The following is a 16,897-nucleotide window of genomic DNA, read 5'->3' as shown; positions in this document are numbered from 1 at the left end:
GCAGCATCGCCTTTTAAACTTTTAGATCGCACTCTCAACCCCCGTTTCTCCACCGCTGCAGGCTGTCTCTTCCCCCTCCCTTTTCCCCTCACTGCTGTGCTGTCCAGACACGTGTCAGGCCAGCCAAAACAAAATGGAAACTTCCGGGGGGAAAATTTCAAACTAATGTCATTTAAACAAGTAAATGGCCTCACTGATGCACGTTGGAGGAGAAAAAGGTGTTTCAACAAACGAAGCAGCAAACATTGTATCAAAATACTCGTTTTGATGTTAAGATTACATAATGGTGAAGCTGTAAAGCATTACTCAAAATGTGAACATTACAACGAGGGCTTTATTTTTAAAGTGCTAAAGCGGACGACCTACCGTACTTACATTCTGGCTGACTTGACACAGTATGCGCCTGGGGCTGTGCTGTGTGGGCGAGACACTTTTTTCTCTCAGCATATTTCGTCAATGTAAATTAATTAACTGTTAAGAAAGGCGAATTTCAGGAATCACTGAATCTCACTGACTCACGTTGGAAAAGGGGCGGCAACTCAGGCGGAGGAGAAGCACGGTCAGAAAATCGCGGGTTGGACCACCGCCAAGATTTATATCACCAGCCGGAGCAGAGCCGCCACGTCAAAACCCACCTCACTTGCAGGTTCGCTTGGAAACGTTTTAGACTGAAGAAAATGCCACTAGTTTGTGGATATTAGTGGGATTTTTGACCAGTCTAAAAGAGGCTTTATTGTCCCACTAGGGGAAATTTGTTTTGCAGCATGGTTTACATAGATATACAACAGCATGTCACGCAAAAAACACACAGACAGAGTAGTGCAGGGGACGCTATCTCAAACCGATAAATAAAAAAAAGAATTCATACAAAGTGCAATGCAAAAAGTGCAAATGTGCACTGTATGTGCAAAGGGAGTGCAGCTAGACTGCCAACGCTGTTCTTATTTGACAAGTTTAAATTAGCAAACCAAGCAATAAAGCAAGAAGGTTAAGACAGACTGAATAAAGCTTCTATAAAACAGTCATCTCAGAAGAAACGTTAAGAGTTCATTTTTCTTTGAAAGAAAAGTCATCAGACCTTTTTTTAGAGAGAATGCCATCAACATGGGACTCAAAACACAGTTTGTTATCAAGAATGATACCCAGATATTTGTAGCTATCCACCTATCCACCACTCAATGTTGGCACCTTTGTTTTGTTACAGTAAACCAAGGGTTTTCAAAGTCTGAGACTGTGGGCCTCCCCTCCCCTCAGACAGTTTACTTGCTTACGGTAGTTTCACTCAATTCCTGGATGACAATGGGTAAGATTCACCAAAACGACTGTATTTATTTAACCAAATCACACACATTTAGGCTTCTATGTCATCTCCTTTTGATAACAAATAAGTAATGTCATATTTTTTCACTGAGTCTCCCCTGAATCTGTTTGGAGCCCTTCTGGGGAGGCCCGCCTCCCACTTTGAAATCCTCTGCAGTTAAACAGTTGGTTAGGTGGTCTCTTTCTGTGTAAAGTCCTGAAAAGGGCTGATGCTGCCATCTAGTGGCATGAGGGCGTTACTCACCGGCCTGTCGAACACCATGATCTCCCACAGCACCTCGGCCACGTCAGGAAGCGTGTACGGCGGCAGGCAGAAGCAGCACGTGTGCATAAGCTGGGTGACCAGCTGCTGCCCGTGCTGCTCCATGGCCTGGCCAATCAGCTGCTTCCGCACCTCAAAGTCATCCTCGTGCTGCAATGGAAGATCAAGCTAATAAGTCACCACATCGTTAAGTTTTTATATTCCTATTGTCATTTGAACAGCATATATCGCATAAGTTGATATTCTTATGTCTCACTTATTTAATATACTATATATGGAGCTGAACGATTAGTAGATTAATCCAGGGCCCGAAACGAACAGCCGCCAAGCGCCAATGGCGACTAGATTTTATGTTTGGCGTTTTCTGGTTGTTTAATTCTGGCTCTCCCGTATAGGCTACCAAACGTGACTCTGGAATTAAATGCTTCTTACCTCTGCTAAAATGACAGCCTACGTCGGGCGAATCAATCGCTTGCGGCCGACGCTGATACGAGGAGATGAATCAAAATGCTACCCACAAATAAAGCCAAATGGGAGCCGAGAGCGAGTGCAGTAGAGCTGACACAGGTGCCAGGTGTGGAGTGGGAGAGAGATTCAAGTTGTGCGCTGTCTGCACTGACACTGTCACAGTTATTACTTTTAGCTGCGTTGTTTTTCATTAAGGCAATGTCCAGAAGATATGTAAATCTGCAAATGTAGATAGATAAGACTACAGCAGGAGCGTGTATGTTGTCTGTTTCAATAACGAAAGCATCCTTAGTCAGTGATATCATATAATGGGGCACACACACACACAAGGAGGCATTGTGACATCACTGACGCAATAACATTTAGTGAGCAACACACACACACACCCGCATGCGCCAATAGGGCAGGCAAGGCCGAGCTACGGGCAAGGCAGCGCAGCGGCCTAGTCATTATTTATTTCCCACAGGCATCGTATAATATGATGGGTCACTCACGTCGTTGGAGACTCCCGTGTGGATGAGGTCTCGGACAAACTTCATTACACTGCAGTTGGCGTCCCGGTGGTCCAGTGTGGTGGCGGCGATGGCACACTGGATGATGTGAACGATGATGCTACTACTGAGCAAGGTTACTGGACTACGTTGAACAAACCTGGACACACACACACACGGTGAGCGACATCAGACGTAGAAAGGCCATAAGTAGGAATGCATATTGGATTTCCTTCCTGATATCCGACAGTTTGTAACTCTTTTGGATATATGTGTGCATTTCCCCCCTACCTAATTTCAGATAACAAAGTCTCTCCTGTAGCTGAATTAACACATTATTATGCCTACTCTTATCATGATGGCCCAGACATAAATATAATGCCATCACTGGACAAAATAAGAAAACTACTTAAACTTAGGTTATGTAAAACATGCAATATGTTTGGTATTTGTGTAACACTTTCTTTCAAACAAAACTGTAAGATGAGAGAGACATCATTCATCCCTAATCAGTAGAGATAGACTATTCTTAGAAAATAACATCTCAAGGGCACAGCATCTTGAGGGCATATATTGAGCATTATCTCCTCATAGAGAAAAGGTGAGTGTCGCTGGGCGTCATACCTTGTGGCGAGCCTGAAGAGGTCGTCCACGGTGTCGGGGTGGTTCCTCAGGCCGTTGGGCTGCTCCAGAAGCTGGAAGGTAGGCATACATAGAGCCTGCAGGAGGAGAGAGGGAATGAGTCCACTGAAGCTGCACTAGGCAAGATGTTTATGTCAAAGTATGCCCGTTTTATCTGCTCTCAATCACTAATTGAGGCTGCAACAGCTGCTAATTGGGACAGTGTAGATTTGCCCTATCATTTCAGAGGTGTGGTGTGGTCACTGGCAGGAAATGTCCTAACCAGCAGAAAGCAGATGCGTGGACAGTTTACTGTCGTCATATTATAGGAATTCTGGGCAACAAAGTCCTTCTACGTTTAAAACTTTAAACAGTTATCGCCCACTACCAAGTACCATTGATTTCAGGCACCCTAGGCTGTCTGTGTCTGTTTGTGTGTTAGGGGTTGCATAGACTCGTCGATACGTCAACGTTACTACCACAAGTCGACCCCTACCAGGGGAAGTCAACTCATGATGTAGTTTGAGACTGCCCCAGGCTTCCTGCCAGCAGCAAGAGCTGCTCTTCTCAGCTTGTGTCTTTTGCACACACTCTGTTTACAAACTTGTGTACAATAAGGATTTAAAGTGGGGGGAAATGCCTTTGCCCTGTCAAACAGCTGGAATACAGACATCTGAGAGGGAGGCGCACCCCACACTTTGAAAATCACTGCTCTAGAGTAAAACCTTTTTGTGTGGATTGCCTAGATCTTATTAAATTGTGGACATTTATTCATTCCCACTTATTAGACACTATTTCTGATGGTAACATCATAGTAAAAAGCAAAAACACAGAATTCAGAAAAATTCAAAGGGGAAAAAAATGAATTTGGGATTTTGTTGCTTTTTTTCTCCGTTGTACCGTATTCGTACCGAACCGTGACTTTTGTGTACCGTGACACCCCTAGTGTATATAGACGAAATCCCAGAGAAGGCGGAAAAACGGGGCTGCAGAGGAGGGAGGGAGGCGGTGGTTATGGAAGAAGAGACATACAATATACAAATACACGGTTTCTATCCAGAGTTGAGCAGGCTTCTAGTTGGCACGCGTGGACAGGAGTTGCATTGAGAGGGGCAGCATGATGAGAGGAGGGCGGAGTCACCCCCGGACATTAGAGTGAAACGACGTGTGTGCAGCCCGGGCATCAAACTGTTAGCAGGAAGTCTCTGTCCATATTACTGGCCCAGAGTTTTCCCAAGCCATTATTGTTTACATTCCTGCTTTCATCAACTCTGTGACCGAGACTACTTTTCTTTCTTTTGTTTTTAACCGGCACTGCACCACGTGATGACGACTAGTCGACGTCGATCCGACTTAATTGGTAGAAAGGTCGACTTGTAACCCCTAGTGTGTGTGTTTGTGTGTGTACCTGTAACATGTCCAGTAGTCCCTGTCTGCAGCCGTCTTCCATGCCATACTCATCTACCAGGATGCTTCCCAAGTACAGGAAGCAGGAGTGTGGATACACCTGGTACACACTCACCATCTGGGAGAAAACCAAATCACAAACAGATGATCCAACGTTTCCAAGGCAAGGTACAAGGTAGAAGGTACAAGGTCAACTTTATTATCCCACAAGGGGAAACTCAGGTGGTAGTCATACACGTCTGTTGCAGTACATGTCGTGTACACACTGTACACACCATATACACATACACATAGCCACACACATACACACGCACGCAATATCAAAAATATAAAACTACAACAATATCCTACATAGGTTTAAAAGTTACAAGTGCAAAGTGCATTCTGGGAGTGCAGTGAGCACATTAAAGGTGCAGAGACTTTTAGAGATTACACACAGCAGCATACAATATCCAATACAGTATACAGTCCAAACAATATACACAGTTTGATCAATTATTTCTTGTTTAAGGCAACGGTAAACATGTGGTCATCCATTGATGTTGCAGTCTCACACTGGTGCGTTTAGCAACAGCTTATATAAATGAAAAAAGTCTGTTAAGTAACATTACAATGCAAATACATCATATAGATACTGTAAAACATTACTTCTTGAAAATTGTTTTTCAAGAAGCTCAAAATGTACACTCGTGTCCTGGAGGCAGAGTGCACATTTCATGTCATTTGAATTTGCGGTATGGGGGAAATGACTGGGTAACTATTAAGATCAATTTTGACCTATAATTGCAGTACCTGCTCCCTTGGGTCAATCATGTAATTTGAAACTGCTGGAACTCAGTGGTGAGTGTCGATGTTGTGTGTGACAGGCAAACAAACCAAAGCGGATCCATAGTGTACTGTCTCCCATCCCAAATATGGTTTTCCATACAGAGAAACAGATGATCCACCTTCATACACAAACACAGAGATTGCAGCGTGCGCACATACCTGTGTGACCAGTGGCTGCAGTAGCGAGGCGGAGCCCTTGCCCACGCAGCGCACGGCGAACCTGAGGCAACGACAGCAGCGCTCCACGATGCGGTTGTCAGCCTGGTGCGTGTTTAGCGTCTCCGACAGGACGGGCCAGATCTACGGGACACAGCACACGGGGGGAGGGGGAATATTACTCAAGTGATGCCAGTGGAAACAGACAAATGTTTTGCTCTAGGGACAAAAATGATAAGCGCGGAGAGCGGTCGAAAAGCATGTGATTTACCTCCTGGATAACTTTCTGACAGGGGTGCGTCTGGCCGTTCTCTACAATGGGGTTTGTGTGTCTGGGGGCAAAAAAACAGTCAGTGACCAAGATGGAGGCATCAAATGCACATCATCTGACATTGCTTGCTCTACACAAATACACAAAGACTAGCACCTTTGTCGACATTTTACTACATGCAAATCAACACAGCACCCTCACCGGAAAATGACTGCTAGTCTGTCCAGCCAGACAGTTGGGTCTCCCGTTTTTCCATTGCTAGGGTCCTGGCCGAGAAGCTGAGGAGACGCATAAAAAATAAAAAATAAAAAAATCACACTTTGGTTCCAGTAAAGCTGTGTGTCATCCTGGCTTTAATCAAGATTCTTACTCCATTTTCTTTCAAAATTCTATACTTTGTCCAGACCCCAATTTATAGCTTGATAATGATTGTCAACTAAGCCATATCCCTCTATAGCTGACAATTATTCTTCATAAACAAAAATATTTTAACGTGAAATGACAGTTGAACTAGGACCATAGGAAATGTGTGGTTATGTGTGCATTAGCACAGAACAACCTTTGCTTCATACTTTGCCAGACTTTTATGTCCAATTCCCACACGTTTCCAGACCTGGAACTGACTTGGTCAGAATTTCCAGAGCTGTATTTACTGTTAAGTTCTATTTAGAAGTGCTATTAATGTCAAAAATATTATGAAGGCAGAACAGTACAAATTAAAATCGAAAGAGGGCCAGAAGCAAAGCTTGAAATGCTCGTGCCTCGTTTTCCCCAGCTAGAGAGGAATTGATTTTAATGTGACTTTTTATTGATCTCACATTACTAGGCACGGATATGTAATGTTTTCTTATCATCATCCTTGGTTTCAAGGAACAGGTTTAGTGTCCCATGATGTTGCAATGCTGACAAGTGGGCTTGGAAATAACTAAGTTATGGAGAAGTTCTGTGGTTGAAGCACTGTATTCACACTGACCTTTTTGAGGGCCATGACCTGCACAGCGCACAAGTCGCTCAAACACTCAGCGATCTTCTCCAGGGGAAGACGGGCGAGGACAAGTGCTGTACCTGCACCAAGGAGGAGGAGAGACTTGCTTACATGTCTAAAACCATGACAGGCAAAACATACTGCTAACATACAACAGTCTCACAAGATGAAGAGCCACGAAAAGTATGACGCACATGACGTTACCAAAGAGAATGTAGCAACACAATGTAAGAACTGCACATATGGAAATAGTTGAGCATAATGCAACAAAAACTGATGAAGTGATCAATTACCACAGTGTTTCTCAAACTTTTTTGGCTTCAGTACCCCCTTTCCATGATTTATGAATCCCCTTTATTTACCCCTTTGCTCGACTACAACATTTTGCTTAGAAAACTGCAGGAGAAAACTATAGCATATGATGCAATGAATGATCACCCAACTTTTGAAGAATATAACATTATAAAATAATAAAATGGTGTGAATGCGTTGCAATTAGTGCCTCCTGAGCACATTTATTTTAACGTTTCATTTATTTTCATGACTTATTCTTACATTTCCCCCTTTCTCTCAACTACTCCCTGTAGTACCTGCACGTAGCCCAGTTTGGAAACCACTGATGTAACACAACTAGGTAACATCTGATACATTCTCAAGGCTTAAAATTCGGCGCAGGAGTGCAAGAATCGCGCATATTTTTGCCAATTCGCGCAGATTTGTAATTTATAATGCAGGAGAAGTCCTGCAATTGTTTGCGCACCAATGTCTATAATGTTAAGCCGACAGAGCGGAACGAACGTTTGCTGATGAATACGGACGAGTGGTCGCCGTGTCGGACACATTAGAGGGCAGACTGTTAGCTCAACGTTACCTCAGGCAGCGGTGTAGCCTCCCCGCTCGGCAAGCAGCATATTTGTTGTGACCAAATATCACGCATTCAAAGCACTTCATACTCCCAGAGCTAGCGTAATCCATAAAAAAAAAACTCATGTTTTACCCGAAATGAAACATCCAGGTTTTGTGTTGGTCGATGGCTCTAGAACAGCTGTCTAACGTTACAGTGGCTAATCGGAGCGAACATTAAATTGTAGGGGTGTCACGATACACTCAGTTCACGATACGATACGATACACGATATTGGGTTCACGATAACGATACGATATTTTAACAATATTTTTTTGCGATCGATTTGTAAGTTGAGGGGGCATCCTCCACGCTAATTTGAGTAATTTCACCATTTTCATCCTCCGTGTCTGTAACGTCCCTCGTCTGTTCAAACAAAGCAATGAAAAGGAGAGCGAGCATGCAATCAGATGCAGATCAGTGCCAGCATGTTCAGCTTCTTTTTCTCGCAATATGATATTTCATCTCAACGATACATATTGTCACGTTTTGATATCGTGATATATTGTGGGACGATATATTGTGAGATCCCTATTAAATTGCGTGTGGGGTAAGTCACTCTATAAACCATAATATCTGTGTCGTTTCACCTTTGATTGAAAAACGCTTCCACCCGATTAAAGAAAACATGTGATTTTATGTAATACATAAAACATCAGTCAACATCACATAATGTATTTTCTTTAATCAGGTGGAAGTGGAAACACACAGACAGATAGCCTAATGGTTTATAGTGGGACAGACTTCCAATGCCTGCCCATTCACTTCAATAGAACTCCCCAATGCCAAATTTGTTACAGCTTTGCCAGTAACATGACAGGAAAGGCAGATGTAGTGAGCAAAGATGGATGATTTAACTAATATTCCAGAGCTATGACCTAACCAAATCTAACTGACATCACTATTGTGATTTGTGAACAGAAAAACAAAGAACTTCTGATATAATATGACGAGTGTTTTATTAAAGTGTATCACTCAATACAAAAAATAAAGGCTTTGACAGAACCAAAAGCCTATGGCTCCTAGTCTGCAGATAAAACACATTGACAAAAAGCCATAGTAGTTTAGACTAAGGTGTGCATAAACTACAGGTTAAGAACTTCCTTTTTTAAATAGAAAAATGTGAAATTATCCCTTATCGGACATGAGAAGCAGATATTTGCTGGTTATAGTATCGGCTGAAAAAAGCCCCCCCAAAGTCTATAAATCCCCCCTATCTGAAGAACATATAGTTTGCAAAGTGTATTTTAAGCCCTGCATTCTGATTCACACCAAACTGATTTCTCAATGCAAGTGATGTTGCAATAGGTGTTGTTTGTTTTTATTCTTTTGACCAAGTTTGTTTTTGTTGCTCTGTTATTTGCTGACCCTTCAGGCTTTGCTCTTTTAAATGCAGGGTTCCCACACATCCTGACCAAATTCAGGGACGTTTCAAGGACTTTCCAGGCCCAATTCCCTCAAATTCAAGGACCCAACACAGCCTAGTTTGAGAGTCGGATCAAGGCGAATTATTGTTACAACACAGAGTTTTTATAATGAGAACTAGCAGCTTTACAGAAGCTCACAGACAACAATTACAACGAGAGAGGCTTCTCAACTGTGCTGTTACGCGTTAAAACTGGTTTTATGCTTACGCGAAATCGCCAGCGCCGACTGCAGCGAGGGGTCGCCGCAGCCGGCCGTCCTATTGGCGCAGCTCGGCGGAGGGGGGCGTGCAGCTCCTCGAAAATGTGACTCCGCGGCGTCGACGTTGACGTGACCAGCACGCGAGCTGTGATTGGCCGTTGCCTTGGGCTGCGCACATATCCGCTGACGTAGTTGTTGTGGGGAATGAGGAAATCCATTTCCTCATTTAACAGTGCTTGTCCTTCATCTAGAAAAGCCTTCTGCAGGCTTGAAATGGAGGGACAATAAAATGTCCCCCCATCGACATGATTTCAAGTTCTTGGTAAACGACATGATAACGTCATATTTAATGGACATAAGTGTACCACAAGCCACCTAGTCTCTCCCCAGACTCAAATATTACGCTGAATCGCTGCGCTCCGCATACTACATAAGGGAGTCTGTTCCAGTTCACAGCCACTGCTGGTTTTTGAAGGTGGGTTGAAATTGAATGAGTGACAGGTCGTAGAACCGATGAGAGAGCGGTTTGAAAAATGGGCTGCGCCTCCGGTGTTGTCTGATCGCAAAGTCGTTACTGATTGGAGAGGACTGAATCAATCACTGGCATATGACTGGCCAAGTGAACGGTTCCCTCCCATAACCAGCCCTCTGAGGAAAAGTGTCCTAGACCCAGAGAGAGCTCTGCAGCATGCAGTAACGTAGTGTATCAGCGTAAGAACTCTCATGGGTCTGGCGTTGAGACTACAAGCCACCTAGTGTTTTGGACGTGTACCGCAGCCAATGCACCGAGTTACGTTTGAGTATGCACAGTCTCGCTGTCGCCGCTATTCGTGGCAAGGCTCCAAGTCGAGGCTGCGCAGAACCCTGTCAGTGCCTTTAGTAAAAAAATATATCAAAATAACTTAAATTTCTATTCTTGCACAAAATATATAAATTCAATCACTTTCAATGACCCATGTCTGTCTATCCATTTTCAAAAACGTTAAATCCCTACATTTCCCCCTCTCAAATTCACAAACTTTCAAGGATTTCAAGGACCCGTGGTAACCCTGTAAACGTTTGTGTAAAGATACTACTATCATAAGAGACAGAAGTCTGTTAGTCTGTTAGAAGTCTATCTACAGCGCATCAAATTAGTGGCGACGGGACGCTCCTCTGTTGCAGCCCCATTTTATTTATTGACAGTGCCTGCGTACCTTTGAGCAAGCCGACGGCTGCTTCTGTGGAGAGCTGAAAGGAGTCGAGGGCGCGGGCAATGTCCAGCAGGCCCTGGAAGTGCTGCGCCATGTGATCCCTGCATACCGAGCAGATGTTGTGGATGGCCTTGGCCGCCACCGATGCCAGAGGCTTCTCCCGCAAGCCCTTCATCAGGTAGTTCAAGACCGGGTCTGAGATCATGGGAGGAACCACACGGATTGACTCACAGAGTTCCCACACATTTTCATGGATACAATTTCAAAACTTGTCCATGACTTTTCAAGGATCATAGTAGGATTACCATGTAATGTCTGGCGGTGACTCTGAATCCATACCAGAAATTATTACTACGCTGGAGAAATAGGACACACCTCTTTGTGCTTCACATTCACTGCACCACATTACAAATACAAGCAGCACTAAAATCCAATATAAAGGGGTGTGTCGCTATGTTACATTATATGTAAGGTTATCCACGGAAGATTATTGTAACAATTAATTTCATTACACAAAACAAAATTCCATGATCTGTCCAAAACTACTGTTACTAATTCCATGATTTTTCCAGGCCAGGGTATATGCAGGAATCCTGAAGTAAAATTCAATACCTTTTAAGACATTTTTTAAGACCTTTTCAATATATTTTAAGACGGCAACGCCACTTTCGTCACATCAGCGACAGGGGTGTAAATCACAATTTTCTCACATTATTATATACGGTAATGCACATTATATAGATTATTTGGACGACGAGACGATATTTGCTGATATCACAAAGTCTGCCACAATATGATTTTGATTCAATTCAGGGGTCTGCGATCGATATGAGACGATACATACCCATTTAACACAATCAGCTACAAAATCTAATACCTTATCAAATGGTGATTTAGACTTTTTAAGACTTTTTAAGGTTCCTTAATTTTCCCTACACTGATTTATCAACTTTTAATACTTTTCAAGACCCCACGGACACCCTGGTATATGAATCATGTATTGACAGTATTGTGAGATCAGTCGGCACCTAGGAAGCGGGGGTTTCTGTCCACGACCTCGCTCATCTCCCCCACCAGCTCGATGCTGGTGTAGCGGACCGCCATGTGGACAGTCTCCGGCAGCAGCACCACCTGCTCCAACACCTCCGTCAGGGTGGGGTTGTTCTCACTGCCGGCAGGGAAAAAACATTTGACTAGTTACACAAAACCAAATGGACAGGAGGAAGAAATATGAAGGAGGGAAAATGCAGAGATAGATCTTTAACTTTCACCATTTTCACCCCCAACCCCCCCCCCCCCCCCCCCCCCCTTCGAATCTGGGGCCATGCTCCTCAGGAGGATATCCCCCCCACCCCCCAAAAAAACCCAACAACAGCTCTTTCAGATCTTATGTAGTCTTAATCTCATTAATAATACAAAGTGAAAATAATAACACAATGTCAGCTGGTGCAACTGGCTGCAGACTATTATTTCACAATCTGACGTGAGACCAGGTTGGACCAGAGTGGTGTTGTGTGAAGCAAGTGTTGTAATGTGTGTGCATCGTTCTTTATTTTAAAACTGGTGGGGATGTATTTTAAAATTGTAATCCTGCTAGTGATGTGAATTTGTACTAAATGTAGGTGTAATCTTGATTACATTACTTTTCTCTCTCTAACCGTAAGGGATTACAGTTACCGTTTTTGGTAACCTGATTACGTAATCCTATTACTTGTAATCGGTTACTCCCTAAACCTGCATAAAACGTACACTTGTGTGGATGAAATCGAATCAAAATGTTGCATTAGGGTACGGCCTCACGGATCCGTTGGAAAACGGACAGAATTATTGACAGACAGATTTCTGCCCGTTGGGCTGTTTTGGAATGTCAACGTTCACAGATTAAAAAAGACAAAAAAAGAGGGGGGGGGGGGGGGGGTCTCCTAGTTGCTAAATGGACAGTGACGAATCGGTCTGTCCAGAAAAAAGTTCAACTATCAAAACGGGCGGAAATCTGTTGGAAACAAACATCAATGCTGATATGACCGGACAAAGGACAGCCCTCATTGAAAATTAATTGAAATGGAGATGGACAGACAACAGATGAGTGTGACCAGGGCCTTAAAATTAAATCAGGTTATGGTCTTCCCATAGACAACTAGTGTATTGATCAATAGTACAATAAATATGTAATCATTCAGAGGTAGATTTTACAAGATCTTTAATAAAAGGCCAATATTGGCTCCATATATTAAAATACAAAAGTGATGAAAAGTAGGTGAAATGTTTTTGCTGGTAGGGAGCAACAAGGGGGTTCACTCACGGGTCGACACTTTTTGCGATGGCGGCCATTATGAACAGAACAGCCTCCGTCACCTCCCATGGAGGGTTCACTTCTTTTAAAGTGGAGTATAGCTGAGAGGGAAGAGGAGAGGAAACATGAGGCAGCGGAAACGTTACAGATAGCAAATCGGGGGGAAATGACACGGACCAAAAGATACCTGGGAGAAACATTCCATAGAGCCCACGAGGAAAATGACGTCCTTCACAAGATCCGAGACCCTCATCCGAAACTCGCCGAAGTCATCTGTGTCCTCTGGGATTCCCTCCTGGGGAACGCACACCCATGACAAAATGATCAGTATTGAGGTGTGTGCTTGAGCAGAAATCCCATCATGAAGCAGAATTTGGTAGCACTTTACATTACAGATCGGTAACAACATGTTACCAACATAGTGTGATAATAATTAGGTAATATCATGTGATTACCAAAGTAATAACCATAATAGCTGTGGTAGTTTCTGTGTAATCTCTCGAGACAGACTTTCGACTTGCATCGAAAATCTGTCGGCAGGCTCCGTCAAAAGGGGTGCAACAGCACTCGCACGCATGCTGCGCTTTACCCAATCAAAATGAAGTGAACGTGACGGGTGTGTAGTCAAAACTTACCATTTTCAACGTATAGCAAGTTGCTACTTGCTACTAACAATGAGCTAGAGTTGTTATTGTTTCATAGCGACGGACGAATTTGAGAGCGACACCCAGGGAGGGTAAAATAAATCCATTAATGGGTAGAGCCGGTCGGTTGGAGCCGATGGCAGAGCTTGCAGGGAGTGGAAAGGGATTTTCTTCCGCTGCCGACCGCGCCTCTTGAGTTCCTGTTGCACCACATTGAAACGGGGCTGCCCCCAGAGGTTAGAGGGGGAAAAATTGTTTAACCGATGGGTTCCCAGATTGGTTTCTGTGTAATACCCATGAATCAGGGCTGCAAAATGCTAAACTCCCTCTTTCCATTTAATTTCATGGTAATATGAGATTAAATGTAGCCTGCGTTGTGTTAAGGGCAGTCTGCCTGCCTGGAGGATGGTCAGCTTTACCATTGGTGCTGACCATTTCAGTCGGCAGCGGAAGAAAATTTGCGCTCCCTGCAAGCTCTGCCATTGGCTCCGACCGACTGGCTCAGGTAATTTATGGATTTCCTTTCCCCTCCCTGCATGTCACTCTGAAATGCCTCCCCCGCAGTGAGATGACGACAACGGTAGCTCGTTGCTACGTGCTGAAAATGGCAGGTTTTGACAAAGATTGGGATTGTGCAATAATTTATTACACCAAAAGTACCAAGCAGGCCTGCTTTATTATAAAGCAGGCCTGCTTTATTATAAAGCAGGCCTGCTTTATTATAAAGCAGGCCTGCTTGGTACTTTCGGTGGATGGTGTAAAGATAACGGAGCCTTTTTTCCTGCTATATCAGAGTGAGAGCAAGACCAGCCAGACTGTCTTGCGCGGGTACAGAGCGAAATGGAGATAGTCTGGGAAGCGAGACTAGCGCAGGGGTGGAGGCGGGATTCGATCCACCCGCTTATGAAGTGTACACGCTAGCCGCAACCCTCAGAGACCTAGCTCTGGGGGATCGTCCAGATAATCCCTACATCTCTAGATGTTTGGTTTCATCTAATATTACCATGAAAGTAAGTGGAAACAGGGAGTGCAGCCCTCATTCATGGTTATTACACAGAAACTACCACAGCTATTAGGTGGTTATTACTTTGGTAATTAATTACATCATACCTAATTATTATCACACTATTACAACCCTATTGCCATGTTGTTACCGAGCTGTAATGTAATGTGCTACCCAGAATTAATTTGAACAGGTAAAGATAGCCGGGTCCGTACGTGGTCTGGATCCAGCTGACAGTGTCGGGCCAGGCCGTGCAGCAGTCTCTGAATATACGGCCTAAAGATACTGTGCAGCGCTGGGTCGTTGGTCTTATACAGGTGCTCCCCCAGGCGATACCAGAAGTTAAAGGAGATCTCCACAACCTGGACCAGTAAATACATAAATACAAGCAAATAAGGGGGGGGGGGGTAATTTATAATCAACGTTCACTTTCTTTTTCTTCCACAGAAAAAAGAATCAGTAAACAGGACACTAACAATAAAATCATAACCACAAAGACAATTAATAAAAACAAAATATAAATGCAGAATTGTGTGAAATCTGATGGAAAAGGTTACATTAGAATCAGTTGTTTCCTACAGACAACTTGCAGGGTTCATACACATTTTGACCAATGATTTTCCATTACTTTTCCATGACTTCAAACCAAATTTCCATGACCAAATATTTTCTCTGCGTATACATAAAAACATGAGTAATGAGTATGACATTCTAAATTTAAAATGTCACTATTAACAGATTACAAGAATTGAAAAACTAAGGCGGCGTTCAGACCCAACGCACTTTTTTCAGTAAGAACGCTATGGAAATCATGTTGAGAGCGCTTCCAATGTGCACAAACCACAGCACATGGAGTGTTTTTTTGCGCTTTGTTTTGTTTCCCCCTACAGTAGCAGTACAGTTTAGGGCACAATGATCACACGGACGGTAGTCTCAACGCCAGACCCATGAGAGTTCTTACGCTGATACACTACGTTACTGCATGCTGCAGATCTCTCTCTGGGTCTGGGACACTTTCCCTCAGCCGGCTGGTTATGGGAGGGAACCGTTCACTTGGCCAGTGATATGCCAGTGGTGGATTCAGTCCTCCCCAATCAGTTAGAACGACTTTGCGATCAGACGACACGGGAGGCGCAGCCCATTTTTCGAACCGCTCTCTCAACAGTGCTACGACCTGTCAATTCAATTCAAAACAACCCGCCTTCAAAAACCAGCAGTGGCTGTGAAGTGTCACAGACTCACTTATGTAGTATGCGGAGCGCAGCGATTCAATGTAATATTTGAGTCTGGGGAGAGACTACACGGATGGTAGCCAGCTGGTTTTGTCTGTTTGATGGTGTTTACTGTGAACATGAAAGCCAGATTATTGTCAATTCTGCAGGTTGAAGATCCCTCTGGGAGGAGAAAAGGTAGGAGATGTGAAAAGACGAGCAGCGCACTTTTCCTCCAAATGTTCAACTTTTTTCAGTTTAAAACGCCCAGAGCGCTCCGCCAAAAAAACTAGACGCCACCAGCGTGTAAACGCCAGGTGCGTTCCTTGAAAGAGGAGCGCACTTAGCGCGTCCTTACAATTTTCATGCAACTTGACATTTAGCAATTCAAAAATAATCAAGGTCGCATGTAACACTTGTTTCACTAAAACAGCTAGCTAGATTCGTAATGTTTAATCTCTCATATTGTTTTTCCTTTTCTCTCTCTTGCTACAGTAGATCTGTGATCACGCATGTTAGTGCCAGGTGTCAATGGCCTCATAGTTTCAATGTTGATGCACTCACACAAATACACCCCTCTGCCTCTCTGTCTCACACACATTATTACAGGTTATTTAATGTTACTTCTCTTCAGTGCAATACGTTTTGATAACTGTCTTGTAATGATTCTATTTGATATAGCACAAGTCGTACCAGTGACGCCACAGTGTGCGCAGTCAGTCTCGTCCATGGTCCAGGCAGTCCATCAGTCTCCGGTGTTATGAGTTTGTTTATGAAGGAACAAAAATGCTCCACTTCGGGATTTCCCGGTTATCCAACACAACTCTCACCCAAGGAAGCTAAAGCTAACTAGCTAGCTTTAGTAAGCTAGACGTTTTGTTTTCGGCTCCTCAATGGATTTCCTTGGGAGGACGAGAGGAGATGTTTTGCCAAAAAATATGGATCAAACACGGACTTAACACAGCGCAAATGCCTGGGTAGACTAGGCGGACGGCAGTGCCCGCCGTGGAAGCTTGATGATGTCGACGGTGGGTCTGACTACGTGAGACTAGAGTGGAGCTAACTTTTCCCTGCTCTTTCTACTCACCGGCTGATTTGTGCCACTCATAATCATTGTTGACAGAGTCTGGTGCGTGTGTGGACGTGAGTAATAAAGAAAACACAATGACGAAAGCACAGCGTCGTCCAAATGACAGACAATATTGCCATAAAGAG

At 43.8% G+C, this 16,897-nt stretch overlaps 1 protein-coding gene across 1 annotated transcript in view; it reads right to left on the bottom strand.

The window, feature by feature from the left end:
* The window catches only part of tnpo3 (transportin 3), a 43,208-nt gene that overhangs the window by 5,044 nt on the left and 21,267 nt on the right, over window positions 1–16,897 (bottom strand). Inside the window, exons 8-20 of the mRNA XM_083632391.1 lie at window positions 14,687–14,833; window positions 13,012–13,119; window positions 12,834–12,925; window positions 11,560–11,699; window positions 10,535–10,726; window positions 6,798–6,889; window positions 6,026–6,102; window positions 5,825–5,885; window positions 5,557–5,697; window positions 4,571–4,687; window positions 3,166–3,260; window positions 2,545–2,701; window positions 1,565–1,732 (exon numbers count right to left, since the gene is read on the bottom strand). Coding sequence (XP_083488517.1) covers window positions 1,565–1,732; window positions 2,545–2,701; window positions 3,166–3,260; window positions 4,571–4,687; window positions 5,557–5,697; window positions 5,825–5,885; window positions 6,026–6,102; window positions 6,798–6,889; window positions 10,535–10,726; window positions 11,560–11,699; window positions 12,834–12,925; window positions 13,012–13,119; window positions 14,687–14,833 — 1,587 coding nt within the window. The remainder of the gene's footprint in view (window positions 1–1,564; window positions 1,733–2,544; window positions 2,702–3,165; window positions 3,261–4,570; window positions 4,688–5,556; window positions 5,698–5,824; window positions 5,886–6,025; window positions 6,103–6,797; window positions 6,890–10,534; window positions 10,727–11,559; window positions 11,700–12,833; window positions 12,926–13,011; window positions 13,120–14,686; window positions 14,834–16,897) is intronic.

The sequence above is a fragment of the Poromitra crassiceps genome (assembly GCF_964638095.1).
Source record: "Poromitra crassiceps genome assembly, chromosome: 2".
Taxonomy (NCBI): domain Eukaryota; kingdom Metazoa; phylum Chordata; class Actinopteri; order Beryciformes; family Melamphaidae; genus Poromitra; species Poromitra crassiceps.
This window is presented reverse-complemented; position numbering and strand designations above follow the sequence as displayed.